Source organism: Gopherus flavomarginatus, chromosome 1 (genome assembly GCF_025201925.1).
Source record: "Gopherus flavomarginatus isolate rGopFla2 chromosome 1, rGopFla2.mat.asm, whole genome shotgun sequence".
Lineage (NCBI taxonomy): Eukaryota > Metazoa > Chordata > Testudines > Testudinidae > Gopherus > Gopherus flavomarginatus.
The window spans coordinates 143730259-143751926 of record NC_066617.1 but is presented as its reverse complement, the minus strand read 5'-3'; the positions used below and the strand labels follow the sequence as shown (position 1 = coordinate 143751926).

The window sequence follows — 21668 nt, the reverse complement described above, 5'->3', positions numbered from 1 at the left end:
TCTCCTCTCCTTTATAATCTACATAGTTGTCCTTAATCTCGCTTGTATAGAAGTCCCTTTGCTATGCCAGCTGCCTGTGGATATGTCTATACTTCAGGTTGGAAGTATACATTCTTGCTCAAGAAGACATATCCACTCTAGCTCTGATTGAATTAGCATGCTAAAAATAAAGTGCAGCTTCAGTGGCATAAAGGGCTAGCTGCCCCGCATATGTACCCATCGAAGATGCTAGGTCTGGAATTGAGGTGGCTAGCATCTCCCACCACTGCAACTACACTCTATTTTTAGCACACTACTTTGATTAGAGTTAGCACGGGTATGTCTCCTCAAGCTGGAATTTACACCTCCTGCTTGAAGCACAGACATATCCTGTCTCTGAGCATTCTCTGTCCTTAAGGGCCCTGTCTACAACAAACTTTCAACTGAGTTAGGGAATTATGTTTAAACACAGCTGCAGCTAGCAAGGTTTCCCAGGAGTTCTGACCAGAGTGAATGGGGCCAGAATCAAATTTAAAATGCGTTCTGGACTTGGTAGCTGATTGTTTATAGGCACTTCTAACCGGGGTTTGAACTGGGAGTATACAGCACTTCCCATGAATCAGCCACCTGGTTTTACACATCCTTCCCCTGATGTCAGTACCACTGGCTCATCAGCCCAAGCGGTAACAAATTGAAAACTGCAGCACCATGAGCAGTGGAATACAATCCCAGTGTGAAGCAGTTGCAGAACTTTTGCCAGCAGAGGGACCCAGAGTCACCACTGAGCTACTCGCTGGGAGGAAGGCAGAAGGAGCCAATGCTGAGACCTGTTTGCAGGCCCAGTTGCTGGTGGGGAGGGGAGGCTCTTTTTTCCCTGACAGGGAGAGTCTCTTACTCCTCCCCAGAAACGGTAGAGAGGGTATGGGGGAGTCGGGGAGAGCAGGAGAGTAGGGCAGGGCAGGGAAGGGCCTGGACAGGGAGCAGCGTTCAGCCAGGGCCGGCTCCAGGCCTCAGTGCGCCAAGCGCGTGCTTGTGGTGGCATGCCGCGGGGGGCGCTCTTCCAGTTGCCGGGAGGGCGGCAGGCAGCTCCGATGGACCTCCCATAGGCATGCCTGTGGAGGGTCCACTGGTCCAGCGGCTCCGGTGGACCAGCAGACCCTCCACAGGAACGCCTGTGGGAGGTCCACCGGAGCCACGGGACCGGCGAGCTGCAGAGCGCCCCCCGCGGCGTGCCGCCGTGCTTGGGGCGGCGAAATGGCTAGAGCCAGCCCTGCGTTTAGCCAATCCTACCACCCATTGCCTTTCCAATTGTACCCAAGTGTAATATACCTCACTGTCCCATAGCACCCCTTGTGGCAAAACATGGCATTACAGTCTCCCTGCCTCACTCTCCACCTTGAGTAGGGTTGCCAGGTGTCTAGTTTTCAACCAATATGCCCAGCCGGAAAGGGACCCTGTGCTGTCAGGGCTGTTAAAAGTCCAGTCAGTGGCACAGCAGGCCTAAGGCAGGCTCCCTGCTTGCCCTGGCTCTGTGTGGCTCCCGGAAGTGGCTGGCACGTCCCTGTGGCCCTTACGTGCAGGTGCAATCAGGGAGGCTCCACGTGCTGCCCCCACCCCAAGCACCAGCTCCCAATGGCCGGGAGCCTGCCTTAATCCCACTGCACCACCGACTGGGAGCTGCCTGAAGTAAGCTCTGCCCAGCTGGAGCCCAAACCCGCACATGCACCCCAACCCCCTGTCCCAGGTCAGAACTCTTTCCCATACCCTAACTCCCTCACAGACATAAGCACTGACTCCATGGGTGCTCTGGGGAAAAATTAGTGGGTGCTCTGTACCCACTGGCAGCCAAGTTCCCTTCACCCCCCACCCCACCTCCTTCCCCCTCCTGAGCATGCTGCATCCCCGCTCCTGCACCTACCTCCCAGCATTGCCCACCTGGCTGCCACCAAACAGCTGCTTGGTGGCATTAGCACACTTGGGAGGTGGGGAGGAGAAACGGAGGAACATGGCGCGTGTGACAGGTCAGGTCATAGAAGCCCCTTGGGAACTGCCACCTGATGTATCTACACTACCTCTGAGCCTGATTTCCCTGCCAGCTTGGGACTTCAGCGCCTTGCCTTGTTTGAGCCACACATGCTTGCTTGCTGCAAACACAGATCCAAGTCTGACCAAATCCCCCACAAGCTGCAGGCTTAACTGAAAACAGCTTAAGAAGTGTTCCTGTCTCCAGCACTCAGATGCCCAGCTCCCAGTGGAGTCCAAATCCCAAATAAATCCGTTTTACCCTGTATAAAGCTTACATAGGGTAAACTCATAAATTGTTCACCCTCTGTAACTCTGATAGAGAGAAATGCACAGTTGTTTGCCCTCCCCCCCAGGTATTCATACATACTCTGGGTTAATTAATAAATAAAAAGTGATTTTATTAAATAAAAAAAGCAGGATTTAAGTGGTTTCAAGTAATAACAGACAGAACAAAGTGAATTACCAAGCAAAATAAAATAAAACACGGAAGTCTAAGCCTAATACAATAAGAAAACTGAATACAGGTAAATCTCACCCTCAGAGATATTTCAATAGGCTTTTTTCACAGACTGGACCCCTTCCTAGTCTGGGTACAGTCCTTTCCCCGGTACAGTCCTTGTTCCAGCTTGGGTGGTAGCTAGGCGATTTCTCATGACTGCAGCCTCCTTTGTTCTGTTCCACCCCCTCATATAACTTTTGCACAAGGCAGGAATCCTTTATCCCTCTCTGGGTTCTGCCCCCCCCCCCCCTTCTAAATGGAAAAGCACCAGGTTAAAGATAGATTTCAGTTCTGGTGACATGATCACATGTCACTGTAAGACTTCATTACTCACTTGCCAACACACACATATACAGGAAGACTTACAAGTAAGCAGAGCTGTCTACAGACAATTGTCCTGGTTAATGGGAGCCATCAAGATTCCAAACCACCATTAATGGACCACACTTTGCATAATTACAATAGGACCTCAGAGTTATATTTCATATTTCTAGTTTCAGATGCAAGAATGATACATTCATACAAACAGGATGAACACATGCAGGAGAACATAACCTTTGCACAGATATGTTTTATGGCATATCTAGCATAAAACATATTCCACTTATGTCATATTTACATTCATAAGAATATTTCTATAAAGCATTATGGGATGCAATGTCACAGCGTGCTTAGAGGAGGAGGTGGGGAAGAGACAGGGCCGGGGTGGGGAATTGGGGAAGGAGTTGGAATGGGGGCAGGGAGGAGGTGGAGTTGGGGCGGGGACTTTGGGGAAGGGGTTGAGCACCCAGGGAAAGAAGGGAAGTCGGCACCTATACTCCCAGACCCCCCAACCCCTTCCCCAGCCCTGAGCCCCCTCCCAGAGCCCACACCCCATCCTGCACTCCAACCCCCTGCCCCAGCCCTGAGCCTGCTCCCACTCTCCAAACCCCTCACCCCCAGCCCGGAGTACCCTACTGAACTCCAAACCCCTCATCCCTGGCCATGCCCCAGAGCCTGCATCCCCCGCCAGAGCCCTCATCCCCTCTTGCACCCCAACCCACTGCCCCAGCCCAGTGAAGCTGAGTGAGGATGGGGGAGAGTGAGCGATCAAAGAAGGGGGGATGGAGTGAGTCAGGGCAGGGCCTCAGAGAAGGGATGAAGCAGTGGTGGTGCAGGGGTGTTCAGTTTTGTGCAATTAGAAAGTTGACAACCCTATCCTTGGGGCTCCTGAGGTCTGGGTCACAGGCCAGGTCACATTTATGTTCTCCCCCTCGCAAGGTAACAGAGCCCATTAGCCCAAGTCCAAAACCAGCACCAGAACAAAAGAACCTACCCTGTTACCCAGGTATGGTTGCCGACAGTCCTGTATTACAAGGGACCTCCCTTATTTAAATAGAAAATTGCCTGTCCTGTACTAAATCAGAAAGGGATACCTTTTATCCCATATTTCAATAGCAGGGGGCCAATACTCACAGAAGCATCTTTCTACTCTCCTCCCAACCCCAGGCCCTTCAGTGCTGCACAGGGAAAGCAGATGAGTGTGGCTCCATCTGCTTTCCCTGTGCAGCACTGAAGGGCCCAGGGTTGGGAAAGGAGTGGGAAGATGCACCCTTGAGTATTGGGCCTCGGCTGGACGGAGCCACCACTGACTCCAGCCCTTGAGTGTGGCCCCATCTGCTTTCCCAGTTCAGGCTCTGGCTAGCTGGGCAAGAGGATAGAGCTGTGTGCCCTGGAGCTGTGCTGAAGGGCCAGGGTCAGGAAGGGGCGCTGTCTGGCAGGGGGGTCAGTACTCCAGGGGTGTAACCTCCCCTCTCGCAGAGTCTCTGCCCACGTCCCTAGCTCAGTGCACAGCACTGCAGCAGACAAAGACCAGCAACTGAAGCTTCCAACTTGGCTCCAAGTACCAGGGTGTTTAGATAGCAAGTGTGAAAAATTGGGGTGGGGGTGGGGGGTAATAGGAGCCTATCTGAGACAAAGCCCTGAATCTCAGTACTGTCCCTATAAAACCGGGACATCTGGTCACCCTATCTAGTGCCTGTGCAGAACCTGAACAGGATTCGCAGTGACTTCTGGCCCAGCACCCAAGGCCCTGGGTTCTCCAGAGCATCCAGAGCTAGAGTGAGAGAAATTCTAGGAAGAATGAGCTTGGAGGAAAAGGACTTGCTTCCAGAGATTCAAATCAAGACTGGGGACATCTAAGGTCTGTCCTGTATTTTTTAAATACTATATTGGCAACCCTATACCCAGGGTCTCTACACAATTGCTATGCCTAGCCAGGCCTCTTGCCCTACATGGGAGCAACTTGTCTACTCTTCTCCCCAGTCAGGCCCCAACTGCTGGGCTTTCCTCATCCTAAGTCCAATACCCTATACAGCGAGGTGGGGCTAATTTAAACAGGGCTGGCTGGCCCAAGGCCTTTTGGCCTTTAGAGGACCAGTCTGCCCTGTTACAGCCCTCGGGTTCTAACACAGCTTGGCTGACAGCCTTGGCAACAGGACTTCGTGAATTACCCATTGCAGGGACAAGAAGTTCATAATGCCTGAGGCAGTTTCTGCATCAGCTCAGCATGTTCATATGTCAGCATTGTTTGGGACAGAACCATGTTGGTATGTCCATGCACAGCAGACCTTCCAGAGCTGATCCCAACATGCAGCACTGTTACTATGGGCAGTGCTTTCAGGGGCTTTTTAAACACAAACCGTGGGACAGAGTTTGGTGGAAAGGTTGAACCAGGGCACCTGAAACACTGTGGTTTCCACTCCAGTTGGAAGAAACCATTGTAGACTGCCCTGGTTCAGCCGGACCTGAGAAGTGAAGCCAGTAGCTACAACCCATGGCTGTAAAACAGTTATAGTGACCACCTCGGTGTCAAGGAATAAACAATAACTGCATGGAAACCACAAGGCATTGTGGATTTGTAAGGAGCACTCCCTGCAGTGTTTATTTGTGTCTGTCATAAACATACAGCTAAGGGTAGCATAAAATCCCTCCTTTACCTATAAAGGGATAAGAAGTTCAAATAACCTGGTTGGCACCTGACCAAAAGGACCCATAAGGGGAGAAGATACTTTCAAATCTGTGGGAGAAGGTTTTTGTTTTGTCTCTCTTTGAGTGTCCTCTCCGGGCCAGCGAGGAACCAGGGCAGGGAAAATACATCTCCTAAAGCCATATCTGCACTAAGCATCTAAGATTACAAATTGTAAGTAATAGGAAGGAAATGTATTAGATTTTGTTTTCGCTTATGAATTTTCCCTAGGCTAAGAGGGAGGTTTATTCCTGTTTTTTTGTAACTTTAAAGTTTTGCCTAGAGGGGAATCCTCTGTGTTTTGAATCTGATTACCCTGTAAAATTACCCCCACTCTGAACTCTAGGGTACAGATGTGGGGACCCGCATAAAAGACCCCCTAAGCTTATCTCTACTAGTTTAGGTTAAAAACTCCCCCAAGGCACAAATTCTTCCTTGTCTTTGGAACAGTATTGCTGCCACTACCAAGTGAGTTAGACAAAGATTAAAGGAAAAGAACCACTTGGAGTTCCTGTTCCCCCCAAATCCCCCCAAGCCCGTTCACACCCTTTCCTGGGGAGGCTTAAGAATAATATACCAACCAAATAGGTTAACAAAGTGGCCACAGACCAGCCCTTGGGTTTTTAGGAACTAAAAACCAATTAGGTTCTTAAAAGCAGAACTTTATTATAAAGAAAAAGTAAAAGAAGCACCTCTGTAAGATCAGGATGGAAGGTAATTTTACAGGGTAGTCAGATTCAAAACACAGAGGATTCCCACAGATTTGAAAGTATCTTCTCCCCTCATTGGTCCTTTGGGTCAGGTGCCAACCAGGTTATTTGAACTTCTTAACCCTTTACAGGTAAAGGAGGGATTTTATGCTACCCTTATCTGTATGTTTATGAGAGTGACATGTCAAAGTGTTTGTTCATTTGCTTGGCTGTTATGTAACACAGCAAAGTTCACTGGCTAATACAGTTGAGTTACAAGCAGGAGATCAGGGTTCCAGTCTTGGCTCTGCCACTTACCAGCTGTGTGAGGTTAGATAAGTCTTTTCACCTCTCAACCTTTGTCTTATTTATTTAGATGGGAAAGTCTTTGAGCCAGTGACTTTTACTATGTGTTTTTAAAGCACCTAGTATAGTGAGGGCCCAGTCATGGCTGAGGCCTTGAAAGTCTACTATAATAATAGTAATAATAATAACTGGCTAACTATTTGTGATCATATCTCCTTCTAATGGCTGCTCCTCTCAGGATTTAAGCTTGATTGTGACAGCTGCAGAACTAGTCTAATAGCTGGAATGAGAGGGGCTTGCATGGAAGGTTCTGTCTAGCTCAGCAAGAGGGGAGGGATAGCTTAGTGGTTTGAGCGCTGCCCCCTCAGCACAGGGTTATGAGCTCAATCCTTGAGGAGGCTACCTAGGGATCTGGCCAAAGTCAATACTTGGTCTGACTAGTGAAGGCAGGGGGCTAGACTCAGTGACCTTTTAGGGTCCCTTCCAGCTCTATGAGATAGGTATATCTCCATATATTTAGATGCCCTGTGTATGCAGACAAAGGACCATTACTGAAAACAAACATGCTCTTCATTGGATACAGATCTGGGGCAGCAAGCCAATGGAGGTGGGGGTAGCCTGCTGGTCCCTGTGAGGGCAGCAGTCAGGCTGCCTTTGGCAGCATGCCTGTGAGAGGTCTGCTGGTTCAGCAGCAATTCAGCTGTGGGTATGCTGAAAGCATGGGACTGGCAGACCTCTCACAGGCATGCTGTGGAAGGCAGCCTGACTGCTGTGCTTGGAGCAGCAAAATACATAGAACCCCCCTGGCCATCAGACACCAAATAAAGGGCACACCTTAATATACATGGAAGATGGTCACCCCAGAAAAGCCTGAGATGGCTGCTTTGCAAGAGAACAAAACCTTAGACATTCTGTGCTCAAGGATTTCTATGAAAGTATTTGCTGCTCTGCTCTTTCACCTACAGCAGCATAGACAAGGACAGACTATTAGAAAACACTAGCTGAAACAGTGTTTAAAACTCATTCCTGTCACCAGCTGAGTGATCAGGTAGGCTTACCAAATGGTGATAGAGAAAGCGGAGCAAAAGGCATAAGCTATCAACATGGATTAACCACAGCACAAACAAAAAATACTTTGTCCCAAGTTCAAGCCATAGACCATCCCCAACAGGTGTTTGTCCAACCTATTCTTACAAACCTCCAATGATGGGGATTCCTCAACTCTGTGCTGATGTTACCAGCTGTGGTAAATGAAACGGGGAGGCAGGGGAGCTCCCTTTTATGGACAGCCAGTTAGCTATAAATCCCTCTTGGTAGTTGTTCTCTATGTGCTTTACCTGTAAATGGTTAAAAAGTCTCCCTGCATAGGTAAAAGGAAGGGAGCGGGCACTTGACCAAAAGGGACAATGGGAAGGCTAGAACTTTTTAAAATTTGGAAAAAATCTTCCCCTTTGTCTTTCTGTATTGTTCTCCCAGGGAGCAGAGACAGGGCTGGAACTATGCTGTAAAAAGCTTTGGGTCGGGTATGAAAAATCATCAGATCATACCTAGAAACTACTCATTTGAAACCCCGGACATATAAGTAGACCAGGAAATGTCTAGGAAAACGCTATTAGGTTTCTCGCTTTTATTTCTTTATGGCTTGTGGACTCCTTTGTGCTAACCCTAGGTGCTTTTGTTTTGCTTGTAATCTTTAAATTGGACCTCAAGAGAGCTATCTTGATGCTTAATCCTTGAAATTTTTTTTTTAATCTAGCAAAAGCCTAAGTTCCAAATGTATTTTCTTTCTTTTTGTTCTTAATAAAATTTACCTTTTTTTAAGAACAGGATTGGCTTTTTGTGTCCTACGAGGTCTGAGCACATGTTGTTTAATTAGCTGGTGGCAACAGCTGATTTTCTTTGTTTTCTTTCTCAGCTCTTCCCCGGAGGTGGGGTGAAAAGGCTGGAGGGTACCGCAAGGAAGGAATTCCCAAGTGTGCCTTCCAGGGTTCTCAAAGGGATTTTTTGAATTTGGGTGATGGCAGCATCTACCCATCCACAGTCAGAAAAAAGCTGTAACCTCGGGAGTTTAATACAAGCCTGGAGTGATCAGTATACATTTTTAGAATCCTTGTGGGCCCCCAACTTCTGCACTCGGTATGCCAGAGTGGGGAATCAGCCTTGACACCAGCCCAGCTGAAATATCCATTCCAGGAGAAGCTGTGTATATCTGGACCGACAGGTTCATCATTACCTTCATTGTCACCCTAGGGACCAGCATGGAGGCTCCTGGATGGCTACTCCTGGCTGAATTAATTGGGGACTGGGAAGGGAGAGATTTGGAAACCTCAGAAAATGACTCTCCATTTGATAGTAGGAGGCATTGTAAGATGCAGTAACACTACCTCTGAAGAGCTCATGGTTACTCCATTCCCAGTATCTCCCAGCTAGAGCATGGAATATTGCAGGAACTATTGCTGTAGTTCTCAGCTACTCTGGTCCTAGTGGGAGGCATTATAAGGAATGTCCTAAGAATGCCGGCTGTGGAGGGCTCCCAGCTACTTTAGTCCCAGCCTCTTCCAGCTTGTGGCTCTGTAAGAAACAGAGCCAGGCTGCGGCAAGAAACTGAATTCAGGAATTACTGAACTTCCCAGAGCGCAGCTTCTTCTTGTGCTGTTAATATCTTGACAGCAGTGCAGCTACAGAACAGAGTGTGTAGAAGGCAGGTTTGGGCTGTGAAACCACAACCACAATTGGGTTGCTATCATTCTGAAAAATAACTTCATGATGAAATGCTGAGTTTCTTCCCAGATCTAGTAGCTGACTGCAGAAGGCCACCTGAGGCCTCCAGGTACCACAGGTCAAGGGAGATATAGTTGGCTGCAGGACCAGGCAGAGGGGAGAGACCGACGGCTCTGGAGCAGAGCAAAGCCTTTTGGGTACCTGTGATGGGGTCCCTGGGGTGCAACCTGGACTGTGGCACTGCTCATACCTCTGTCCCATCAACCTGGCGTATCCGTCTCATACTGTAATGCCAGGTCAAGCCAGAAACCTCTGGCAGGTACTGCACTTACACAGACATCCACAGGCAGGGACACACCCAATAGATAGAGCCCTACCAATTTCATGACCATGAAAAAAGTGTCACAGACCATGAAATAAACCCTTCCCCATGAAATCTGATTTCTCCCTTGCTGCTGGGAGTGCTTCAGCCAGGGGGCTTCTAGCTGCAAGTCCTGGCTGGGCTGGGGAGGAACAGGACTTCTCCTTCCCCTGCACAACTGCTCTCACTCTCAGAGGGAGATCAGACCCATCTCAGAGTGCCTCCCCCTGCTTCAGGAAGCTCCAGCTCTGCAGGTTCCTGCAACTGGAGAAGACTTGTGGATGTGAGTCCAATCTCCCCCTGCATGGCAGCTCAGGGGTAGGGGGGAGGGAGATCAGACCCATTTCTGGGACCTTTTGGGTTGGGACCCCCATGGTTACAACACCTAGCTGAAAATGTGAAATTGCCCAATTTTATAACCCTGTGGCTGTTAAATTGATCAAAATGGACCTTGAATTTGGTAGGGTCCTACTAATAGAGTTACATGAATGATCTCCCAGACACTCATGAACAATCAATAGGGAAGCGCCAGCCAATTGCCCCCAGATCACCAGCCTTGCACCCCAGAACTGTACTGTTTTTCACTGGTCAGAAGCCTGACCAGTGTAAGTTCATTACCCAGTCCTCCACCTCTCAACATGGAGAGGACACACTAGCCTTTGTAAACTGAGCTGAGATTTCCCAGGTGCTTCAAGCAAAACACACTGTTTTAGGTAAAATATAATACAGGTTTATTAACTACAGAAAGGTAGATTTTAAGTGATCATAAGTAGCAAGCATAGAGATCAAAGTTGGTTACCTTAGAAACAAAAATGAATTTGCAGTCTGAGTTCTACAAGCTAAACAGGATTTGAATCAAGCAGCATCTCCCCCTGACAGTACAAACAGTTCACAGATCCTCAGTACACAGGCTGGGACTCTTTTCCAGCCTGGGACCACCCTTCCCTAATTCAAAATATTTGTCTTTCAGATGTTCTGCCAGGTGTTGAGTTGTGGGAGGAAAAGAGCTTGCTGGAAAGATCTTTTGCTGTGACATGGGGATCAGTCAGTTCCCATTGGTCAAGCAGTCTTCATTGTATATGTGCTCCCTCTGAGAAGTCTCTGGGATGGTGGATTCTTTCCTTGATGGGTGCTGATGAGCTGTCTGGCTACTCCATTGTTGTACCTGAAAGGCTAGTTGTGGGTGTTCCCCACATATTTCAGTAACTCATACATAGCAAAACTTCATAAGTTCCCCTACAATGATAGCACATACAATCCAACAGGATATTAATGTTCAACCAATCAAGACTTTTAAAATGATACCTCACAAGGCATACTTTGTACAGAACATATTATAATTATATATCAGTGGTGAATTGTGGGGCTTCCAGGGTGCTGCTTTGAGGTACCGAGTGTCGCAGCATCCCTGAGTTGGGGACTATGGAGGTGGGAGCAGGCCAGCAGAATAGGAAGGATGGGTACAACTGGAGACTAAGCCTGCTGTGTAGCCTCAGTTGCAGGACAGCATGGGGGAGAGGAATGACATTCCATGCTGGAAAGTGAAGGCCTCTGCTTGTCCACTCTATGATGATTGGGTGGCGGGGCTTGAGCTCTGGGAGGGGCGGGTGGCATGGAAATGCCGACTGAAGCCCGCTGTGCATGGGGAGGGTGCAAGTCTGCGCAAAGAAAGGGCAGAGGTGGAGAGTGCTGGGACCAAAGTTCTCTGTGTATGTCCAGGACGAGGTTGCAGAGGCTCTGTGGGAAGGAGATGGGTGAACAGTCCTGTGCACAGCCCTTGAAAGTAGCACTGTAGAAACTGCACTGAATAAATGGCAGCAGTTCAGCTGCCCCATCAGTCATCTCAGTGCAGGCACGCTGTGTTAGCTTTGATTGCTGACTCTGCATTTTTCTTACTGTAAATGAGACAGGCTGTCAACCGCATGCTGCAGCCGCGTGCTAGTGAAGACATGTAGGGTAGTCGCTGCATGCTGCCTGGGCTCTAACCACATCCTCCACACCTGTGCATGGTGGACAAATAACTCTCCAGCCCTCAATTCCCATTCCTGCCTCTCCCCCTCCCCCACTTCTTCTTCCCTCCAGCCTGGTATGTGAGCTTGGAATTCCTCAATGATAGATAATGTGTCAGCTATCAGATTTCAAGGGCCAAAACCCTTATTGTCTGAAGACACTGAGAGAGAGAGAAACAGGCAGGGAGGGGCAGGAGAAGAAGGACTGGGGCATTGCCAGGGCTATGTGAGGAGCCCAGGACTGGAATAGCAGGGGCTGCAGGGCAGGACTGAGGGGCATTGGCAGAGCTGTGTGGGGAGCCCAGCACTGGAATAACAGGGGCTGCAGGGCAGGACTGAGGGGCGTTAGCAGAGCTGTGTGGGGAAAATCTGTACTTTGTCTTACTGTCCTATATATAATTCTAGCGAGACACTATGAGTACTGAAGAAATACACTCAATGCAGTTAGCAAGCTTATCAGTTTATTTATGTACTCATCATGTTTAGTAGAGAGGAGACCTCTTTCCTCCGCTGTTCTTGGCTTGAGGTCTCAGTGCACGGATATCGCCTTGGTGGTTTCAGCTTCTGCTCCCACTGAGCAGAGAAAGTTTTTCTGCATCTCTGAGGTTTTCTCTTGAGGGGAGGGGAAGCAGGTGGTGGCGTTGCTAGCTCTCAGCCAACAAAATTAGCCAACTAAAGCCACGGGCGCTTGATTTAAAATGAGATTTCTGAGCAAGTGGTGAATGGAAAAAACAAATAGATATTTATATCTATACACACAGATCACATGACTTCCTGTTGACTAAACAGGCAGCCTGCTCTCTGCTTTGGGCAGGATAATTGCTTTTAAATATTTACTAAATGTTATCTCCCATTTCTCACACTTTTGCTGTCTGAATCTTTAAAAATAAATCAAGTTTGGTGTTTTTCTCTGTGGCTCATTCTCTGCTTGTCTCATTTTATATTTTGAATATGCCAAGCTCTGAGTTCAAGCACAGATGCAGGTTTACATACAAGATCCCATTACAAATTGGAATGGTGCCTTTTGGTAATAAACACTCTTCCGGGACAGTCTGACTCACCAAAATGCTCCCGGCTTCCTCTCCGCTAGCTCCGGGGGGAATGGAGGAGTCCTGCAATGAGCCCTGATGGCCAACAAGCTGTACTGGAGAAAGAAACAGACGTGGAGGAGCCGTCTCTGGAAATGACCCATTGCCAGCCCCTTCCCATTTTAATTAAATAATTATGATAGGAACAGAGGGAAGAGGTGCATTAGAGATACTAAATAATTGATAATGGTAATAATCTCTTACATTTCTCTAGTATCTTCCACCCAAAAGGATCCCAGGTGTGATAAACACTCTGCAGATTACAGAGGGGATTATAGTGGTTAGAACACAGGTCTGCGAGTCCTGGTTCTGCTGTTGACTCACCTTGTGACCTTGAACAAGCCTTGTCATCGCCTTGGGACTCAGTATCCCCATCTATAAAATGGGGAAGATACTGCCCATACTACGAAGAGGTGCTGAAAAATAATTAAATGTTTACAAAGGGCTTTAGATCCCCCGATAGAAGACTCTATAGAAATATATATTTATTTATTCTTTCTTTCTTTCTTTTTCTTTCTCCCACTATGCTTCTCTCTGTCTCCCTAGTTCCATACAGAGCAGGTAGAATCTGCCCTGCTTATAGATAGTAGGGATAATGTGTTAAACCTCTGACAACATGTCCCCTTTTGGAGGTGTTAGGTGAAGGATCTGGTTAAATATCATATGAAACGTGATATTTGTTAAACCTTCCGGCAAGTATGTACACTGAGCCTTTGTTTAAACAGACAGCTAGGCTAACAGATAAAGTTCTTGGACTTCTTTCAGTGTGGAAAATTTGATGTAAGTACTTGGCTATGGAAATTAAGAACCAGAAAAGGAATGGAACGGCAACTTCCTTAATTTAGTTGATGAAGTGCTGGCAGGTCTGTCCTTGAGAAGTAGCAATTTCTGTGGGGTATATGGACATTTTTAACGTCCTCTGAAATGATTTTCCTGTCTTTAGCTCCTTCCCAGTCAAAAGGCACCAAATTTAAATGGCGAAAGAGTTGAATTCACAAATACAACCTACTATAGGGGCCGAGAGTTTAGAAAGATTCAAAATGGACATATATCTGAATAATAAGAATGTCCTCTGCAATTCTATTAGCTAGGGTACATATTTATAAGGCATATAAAACCCTCGTGCTTTGGGACATCAATCAAAAGCTAGGGGATGGGGGATCCGCTGGTGTGATTGTTATAACTCCTGAAATCAATGGAATGTATGACAATTGACACTAGCTCTGGATCGGCCCCTATTCACTTTTAGCCAGGAAGAAACTTCCCCAGTATGGGGTTTCTTGCACCTTCCTCTGCAGCGTTTGGTATAAGTCACTATCAGAGACCGGGCACTGAGCTAGATGGACCTGGGGTCTGTTTCAGTACAGCAATTCCTGCGTTCCTTATATTTTTGCATGTGCTGGTTTCATATGACTCTATCAGTCATTTTGAAAGTCAGCTAAATAAACACAGAAAATAAATCAAGTACAGACCAGTGGAGCACTTCCTCCAATATTATAAAAACAACCACTGTCCTATCCCAGCAGCCCCTCCCTATCTTGTCTTGCCCCAGTGCTGATAATGCACAGTCCATGTTCTTGCAGCCGTTCATACAATAGGGAACGTGGTTGCCAGGGAGAGAAGAAAGAGGGAGAGATGTTGTGGAAAATCTCCCCATCTCCCCCTTGGCGCCCATCCTGAGCTGAGCTGCTCTCTGAGAGGTGTCAGCTTTCCGTGCCTTCCCTAGAATGAGGCACAATCTGCAAGGTGCTGAGCATCTGCTGTGAGCAGCGGACACTGCAGGGGCTCCTCTTCATCACCCAGGAACAAGCTCTATGACTTTGGGGCAGAGCTCTTTCTGCAAAGCACAGTGTGTACATTTATGCTGCTGGAGTCATGAGTCTGGCTTATCCTAATGAATGGCTTTATACATCTTCTGCATAAAACATAAAACTGAGGCTCTTCAGCTCTGATCCGGCAATTTACAACACGTGGGCAGACTGCTACCGCTGCAGCAACTGCACCCATGCATTGTAAACAGGAGAATCATTAAAGATCCCATGTGGCTTTCTGCAAGAGGCTGCCTGAGTCTCAGTCTCTCGTATCTCTCTCATATTTGCTCAGCACCAGTCACCGTGATATTTAGGTGTCAAGTTGGAGACTAAATTCCATCACCAAGCATTACAATTTGCCTCTCTACATTTTCCTTGCATTTTCAGCTGGAGACAGTTTTCTTCTCCATGTCCTGTACTGACCTGTGGTGTAGTGTTGCTGTGCGCTTTTAAACAGCTGCAGTGTCCCACCCCAGAGGTGACTGCTGTTCTGCAGCGAAGGATGCAACTCCTCTGTGCACAGTCTGCAAAGCCCTGCAGGATGAAACTGACAACAGCAATGTAGAAGACAGTAGTAATCTGATATTTTCTATGTTCCTTCTATCCAAGGATTCCAGATGCTTTACAGACATTGATGAAAAAAGCTTTACAATCCACCTGTGAAGTTGGTCAGCATTATTATCCCCATTGTACAGATGGAGACACTGAGACACAGAGAAATTAAGGTCCAGATCATCAGAGGTATTTTGGAACCTAATGCCCACTGAAATCAATGTTAGGTGCCTAAATACCTTTGAGGACTTGGGCCTAAGTGACTTTGCCCAAGGTCAAACAATGATTCAGTGGCAAAGCTGGAAAAGAACCCAGAAGTCCTAGCTCCCAGTCCCCTGCTCTAACCATTAGACAACATTTCCTGTCCAGTTGAATTTTATTATTGATATTAATTTAGAAATATATCTTAGAGCTAAGAGGGGACCAATGAGAGGTGCAGGGGGTAGAGGGGAGTAGCCAATCAGGGCTAAGCATCTTTTAGAACTGAAGTCCCTTTACGTTTTAACACTTTCCTCACTGGTTCCTGTGGCCCCAAAGAGCTCTTTAACTCCTCCCCTACCTAAACCAGACTGAAACCTGGAGGGAGATGATGGGTGGAGGCAACAAATGGGGGAGGGAAGTAGAGGGCAGTTCTCATTTTTGTACATCGAGTCAGAGGACCATTCACACGGAGCAAGAGAGCAGGGTGACTCAGAAGACCTCCCTGTGACCCCTGACACCTCAAAGGAGACCCCAGCATGGCCATGGACAGGTACCCCTCTCCCTCCTACCAGAACTCAGGGCTTCTCTCTTGGTATGAATCTGTTCTGCACAGCTGCTCGCCGTCCCTCTGCATTTCTCCATCTGACTCAGTTCCCCAACCCTCCCTCCCATCTCTTTCTCTCTCTGACTGTCCCTCACTACATATTTCTCTCTCTCTTTCTGTCATTTCCCCGATTTCTGTCTAATTATTGTTGTTCTTTCTTTCTTTCTTTCTTTCTTTCTTTCTTTCTTTCTTTCTTTCTTTCTTTCTTTCTTTCTAGAACTAGGATAGGTACGGAGAGCAGAGGGGTAAACATTCAAGTGCTTTTATGATCTATCTATCTATCTATCTATCTATCTATCAATTTCCATCTCTCATTCTCTCACTGGTGTTCATATACTTGCTCCTAGCTACGGATCATTCCATCTTACAATAGCTCTATTTGCACTGCAGTTACACAGTGACCAAATGATCACCTAATCACTCTCGTGCAATTGCGTACCGTTCTCCCATGCAAGGACCTTCACTGTGATTTGAACATTTGGGGAGTGTATCTATATTAGAGGTATATCTATATGCTCAACACCTAACCACTTTCTTTAATGACTGAGCATAATCACGACTCAGATAGCATCCCCTCTAACTATGCAGAAGCTATATGGGGTGCAAACACCCAGTAATTTGTAACTAGCTTTACAGTGTGAACCTGCTCAGTTGCTTTAACCTTCTAATCTCTGCCCAGGGTTGACTTGTTGATATCCACCTACCAAACATGTTTTGAAGTCATTACTATAAGCAGAACTCCCAGTGGAGTCAAAGCCAGAGAAAGAACACGGTCAGAAGTGGAATTAGCACTAGAGTTGGTTGAAATGTTCTGAGTGACAGATTCTGTCAAAAAATTGCCTGTTTTTGACATCGGAAGTTTTCATAAAAATGGCTTTTTTCCTTCCCTATATTTACATTTTTTCTAATGACATTGGAAAACACTAATTTGATCATCATTTTGCTTGTTTGGTTTATGGTTGTTCCTTTTCTCCCAATGCACTGCCCTTTTCCAGTGGCAAAATTGTTAAAAAGAATTTTTTTAAAAAGGGGAAGGAGGGAGAAAAAAATGAAAAATGAAGCATTTGAAGGTGAAAATGTTCACAAACATTTTCAAATAAATGAAAATTTCTCCCTGTTCCTATCCCATGGAATGACAGCGCTTCAAAATGGTCACCTCTGTCATGATTTTTCCCTTCAGTTTCTCCGGCTAAGATCTAGGTATTTGACCCTAAATGTTATACTTGCTCCTTAGCCCGTAATGGTGCAGGTACTGCTACTGTAACACCCTGAGGTCAGTCATACTGAAGGCAAGAGCAAAAGGGGCGCCCCCTTTCTGTCCCCTTTTCAAGGGGGATAATGCCACACCTCCCTTCCCCCCGGCCCCACCCCACAGCGGTAAGCCACATTTGAAAGTGAGAGAGGACCATTGGCCAGAAAATATGTGCTTTGTGGACTAGAGCCAGAGCTGCGTTGAAGGGCGGCTTGGAGTTGGAATAAAACTGTAGTAGCCCATTGGGGGCCCTAATCAGGACTATTTTTGCCCCCCCAACACATCATAAAAAGTGAAAGGGGGGGCCCTTGAGCAGCTCAGGGCCCTAAGTCATTGTTTAGTCTGGTTATGCCCAGTGCCGGCTCTGGATATGACTGTTCCGAGTGCACAGGATACAAGTGTGAAATAAAAGCAAGCGTGATAAGGAAGGATAGATGAGGAGAGAGAGAAATGGAAAGTCAGAAAGACACACTAAGAAATGAAGTGAGACAAACAGAGAAATCGAAAGGGGGAGATGTGTGTAGTCAGCTCATTTGTATGGTACTTCTGGCCAACCTTGTATGCTAAGGATGGTTGGACTGCATCCACGCTTAGGTGGGAGACCTCCAAGAAATCCCCAGACACTGCAGGGAGTGGCAGGAGTAGCTCAGTCGGGGAGTTCTCTCTCCCCTCTAAGTCAGTATTGTGTCCAATGCCACAGTGGATGCTATGTTGGGTGGAGAAGTGTAGATTATTTAGTAAGGGTACTCTGCCATCTGAGGCAACACTAACGCTCCAGCATGGGAAGGAATGCTGTGGCATCAAAATCAGAGGACTGCCATTTGAGCTAAAGGAATAACTCCATTAACAGGTAGCAGCAGTAGGCTCTTGACCTTTTTGTGGACCATCCATAAGGAGAAATGACACAACTTAGTCAGTGTGTTACATGTCTATGAGTTTAAGTTTATAATATAGACACTGGGATGAAATATGATATGCATATAATATTCTTTATATACATTTAAGGTTGTGGGTTTGGAACAAAGGATGTGTGTGACTGAGGGATGTGTGTGCCTTGTGTGAGAATGAGAGTTGTGTGTCTGTATCTCTGTGTGAATGAGGGAGGCATATGTGTGTAAGGTAGGAAGCTTTACACATGTAAAGGTGGATGTGCTGTAGGTATGTAAATATATGTGACAGAAGGATATGTGAGTGTGAATGTGCAGCTGTGTGTGACAGCTGTAGGTGTCTATGAATGAGGGGGGTGTATGTATGTGTGTGAATGTGTCTGAATGACTGCATATGTTTGTGCGAAAATTAAGGTTGTGTAATGTATGTATGTGTATGAAACTGTGTGACAGGGAAGAGTGTATGTGTGTGTAGCGAGAGTGTGATTGTAATTTCCAAGTTAAATACCAAGTTACTCAGATACAATGTTGATAGGTAGCAAGATGTGTGAGGGAGCAATGTATGTGTGTCATACAGAGAGAGTGTGTGTGTGTGTGTATGTGTGTGTGTGTGTATGTGTGTGTGTGTGTGTGTGTTGAAGAGATGTGTGTTTCCCTGAGACTCTCAGACCTCAGACTGAAATCAGACAAACCTTATACAATAAATCAACAGATACAAGCTCCCCTCTCCCAACCTTTACTCCACTCTCACTCCTCTACAGACCCAAACCCTATATCAACTGACCTGCTGTAAATCCCTCCCTCACACATCACCCCTTCAGAATGAGGAGGTGACATGCCAGGATTATTTTTAACCCATTCACTTCTGTTTTGCATTGCTGTGGAGGTGGTTAGTGTCTCATCTCAGTGAGCACAACTGTTCACAGCTCCTGCTGCAACCCCACATTGAGGCGAAGCCTGTTAGAAAAAAGTCTATGACTTCTGCATCCCCCTGGGCCAGAGTAGGGCCACTATGTGTGAATTCATTTGACTTAGGGCTTGTATCCATATAGGTCTCCGTCCAGAAATGTCCTTCCATTAGACTGAATCGACTCTTTTAGTGAGATTGCTGGTCTCTCCCCTCCCCTATTATGTCCTCCCTGTGTGGTTTATTCCAGCATTCCACTGATGTTTGTCATTCCACCATGTTTATCTCTTGGAGGCCAAGGCAAAGTTTTTCCATACAGCCTGCTCTCCAGAGCTTTGTCCAATCCTAGTTTTAAATCTCCCTAGTGATGGGGCTGCCACTCCTTCCTTTGGAGACTCTGCCACAGCCTTACACTGTGAGGAAACATTACTTTATTGTCCAGCCCGAAATGCTCCATCTTCTCAATTGCACCCCAGGTCTCCTTTCTTCAGACTCTCAACCAATTGCTCTACCTCCTTGCTTTTATGCCCTTCCGACAGTTTCATCCCCTCCCGCCTTAGTTGTTGTTTAACCAAACTCTGTAGATTAAGTTCTTTCCATTTCCACTTGTAGGGCTGCCCCTCCTCCTCTCGCAGCCCCGTTGCCCTGTCTGTGTCCCTTTTCTGAACACCATGCAGTTCTAGTACAGATGGGCCTAGGAATGGAGAGGATGTTATAAGTGCAGTCTTACCAGAGCCCTGAACATATACTTTGTCACTTCCCTGTTATGGGATGTGCTATTATAGTTTAATCTTCCCCTCAAATGTTCCCCTGCAGCCTCCTGATGAAGCAGAAGAAATTCCTCTACAATTTCAAGAACCTACGCTGGGCCCGGGGCCGCCATGAGACCTACCTCTGCTATGTGGTAAAACGTCGGGATAGCGCCACCTCCTGCTCCTTGGACTTTGGATACCTGCGCAACAAAGTACGACATAACTCGGGCACCTATCAATACAGCCAAGCACCTACCAGCTCACTTACCCAACCATCAGGCCATCTGTGTATTCACCTCCTCACCCCAATATTCATCAATGCACCCACCAGCTCATCCCCTACTTACCCATGCATCCATCAGCTAACCCGCATATCCAGCCAGCCAGCCAGCCAACAGTTCAACCCTATATCTACCCATACACTCATCCATTCCCCCCATATCCATCCATGCATGTCTCCATCCTCTCTCCCATTGTCTCCCTCTCTGTCTCTTTCTTGCTCAGTCGGGTTGCCACGTGGAGATGCTCTTCCTGCGTTATATCTCTGCCTGGGACCTGGACCCTGGACGCTGCTACCGAGTCACCTGGTTCACCTCATGGAGCCCCTGCTATGACTGTGCCCGGCATGTGGCTGACTTTCTGCGTGCCTACCCCAACATGACGCTGCGCATCTTTGCCGCCCGGTTGTACTTCTGTGAGGACCGCAATGCTGAGCCGGAGGGGCTGAGGCGCCTGCACAGGGCTGGGGTCCAGATCGCCATCATGACCTTCAAAGGTGAGACAATATCTCAGAGGTGGGGAGACAGAGGCCTGGAGAGAGGGGACAGGGGATAGATGGTGACGGAGTCATGAGGGAAACATATAGAGGGATATGGAGCCCTAATGATCCTTGGGGACAGTTGAGTCCTGTTCTGGGCATCCCTGACTCTGCTCCATGTCTTCAACCTGACTCCTGCTCCTTGGCAGATTACTTCTACTGCTGGAACACCTTCGTGGAGAACCGGGAGAAGACCTTTAAAGCTTGGGAGGGGCTGCATGAAAACTCTGTCCGTCTGTCCAGGAGACTTCGGCGGATCCTTTTGGTGAGGGACATTTCTTCTCCTCCTATCCATACAGTGCCTCCCCTTCCTCCACTGCTGCATTTCTTCTTTACTCCCTTTTTTCCCCTCTATCTTCTCTTCTTGACTTCCTCTGCCCACTTTCCTCATCTCTTCTCTCCTCCATTCCATTTCCCTTTCATTTTTACCCCACTTGTCTTTGGCTCCTCCCTTCTCCAACCCTCCTCTCCTCTTGTCCCCTTCATCTTCTCCACCTCTCTCAGCATTTCTGCTCATTGCACAACTAACTCATCTCTTCTCTCCTGCTCTGCACAGCCACTGGATGAGGTGGACGATTTACGAGATGCCTTCAAAATCCTGGGACTTTGAGGTGGGCAGGACTGAAGCTCACAGCCAATCAGAAGACTCTGGAAACACATTGGTCCTACAATGTCTCTCTTTCTCTCCTACTCACCCTTTCTCCCCTTCCTTCTTTCCATCCCTCCCTCCAGTCTTAAATCCTCATGTCCTGAGAAAAGACCTTTCTTACTTCCCTTCCAAGGAAAATTAGGATGACCCACTAAAGACAGAATTCTCCTGCAGTCCCACTCCATCCAGCACTACAGCCTTGCTTGGGGAAGCCAGGACTAGAGTGAAAGCCCCACACAGATTTTTATAGGGTGTGTCTTCATACAGGGTTAATTCAAAAGATCAATACCCAGGTCTGAGCATCCAGGTTGGCCTGGACCGGATGTGGGTGACCACACTGCAAAGCCTCATCTGTGTTACTGTGTGCTCACTGGTGCTGCACTTGCCCATGTGTGCCTCTAAGACTCCTGGGGTACATCCCAGGGTTCTTTGTGCTGTAGTGAGCTGAGCTGCTTCATGATTCTCTGCCAGTGAATGGTGGGACAATTTGGTCTGTCCTTCTTGGCACATGGGGGGAATTGTGGAAGGCATTGGAGGACAAATAGTGATTGA

At 47.4% G+C, this 21668-nt stretch overlaps 1 protein-coding gene across 1 annotated transcript; it reads left to right on the top strand.

Moving 5' to 3' along the window:
- Positions 1-15784: 15784 nt before the first annotated feature.
- On the top strand, positions 15785-21077 carry AICDA (activation induced cytidine deaminase). The gene is made up of 5 exons (XM_050944938.1): positions 15785-15798; positions 19715-19862; positions 20155-20425; positions 20617-20732; positions 21024-21077. Exons 1-5 carry the CDS (start codon positions 15785-15787, stop codon positions 21075-21077), a joined length of 603 nt encoding a protein of 200 aa, XP_050800895.1.
- Positions 21078-21668: the final 591 nt, after the last annotated feature.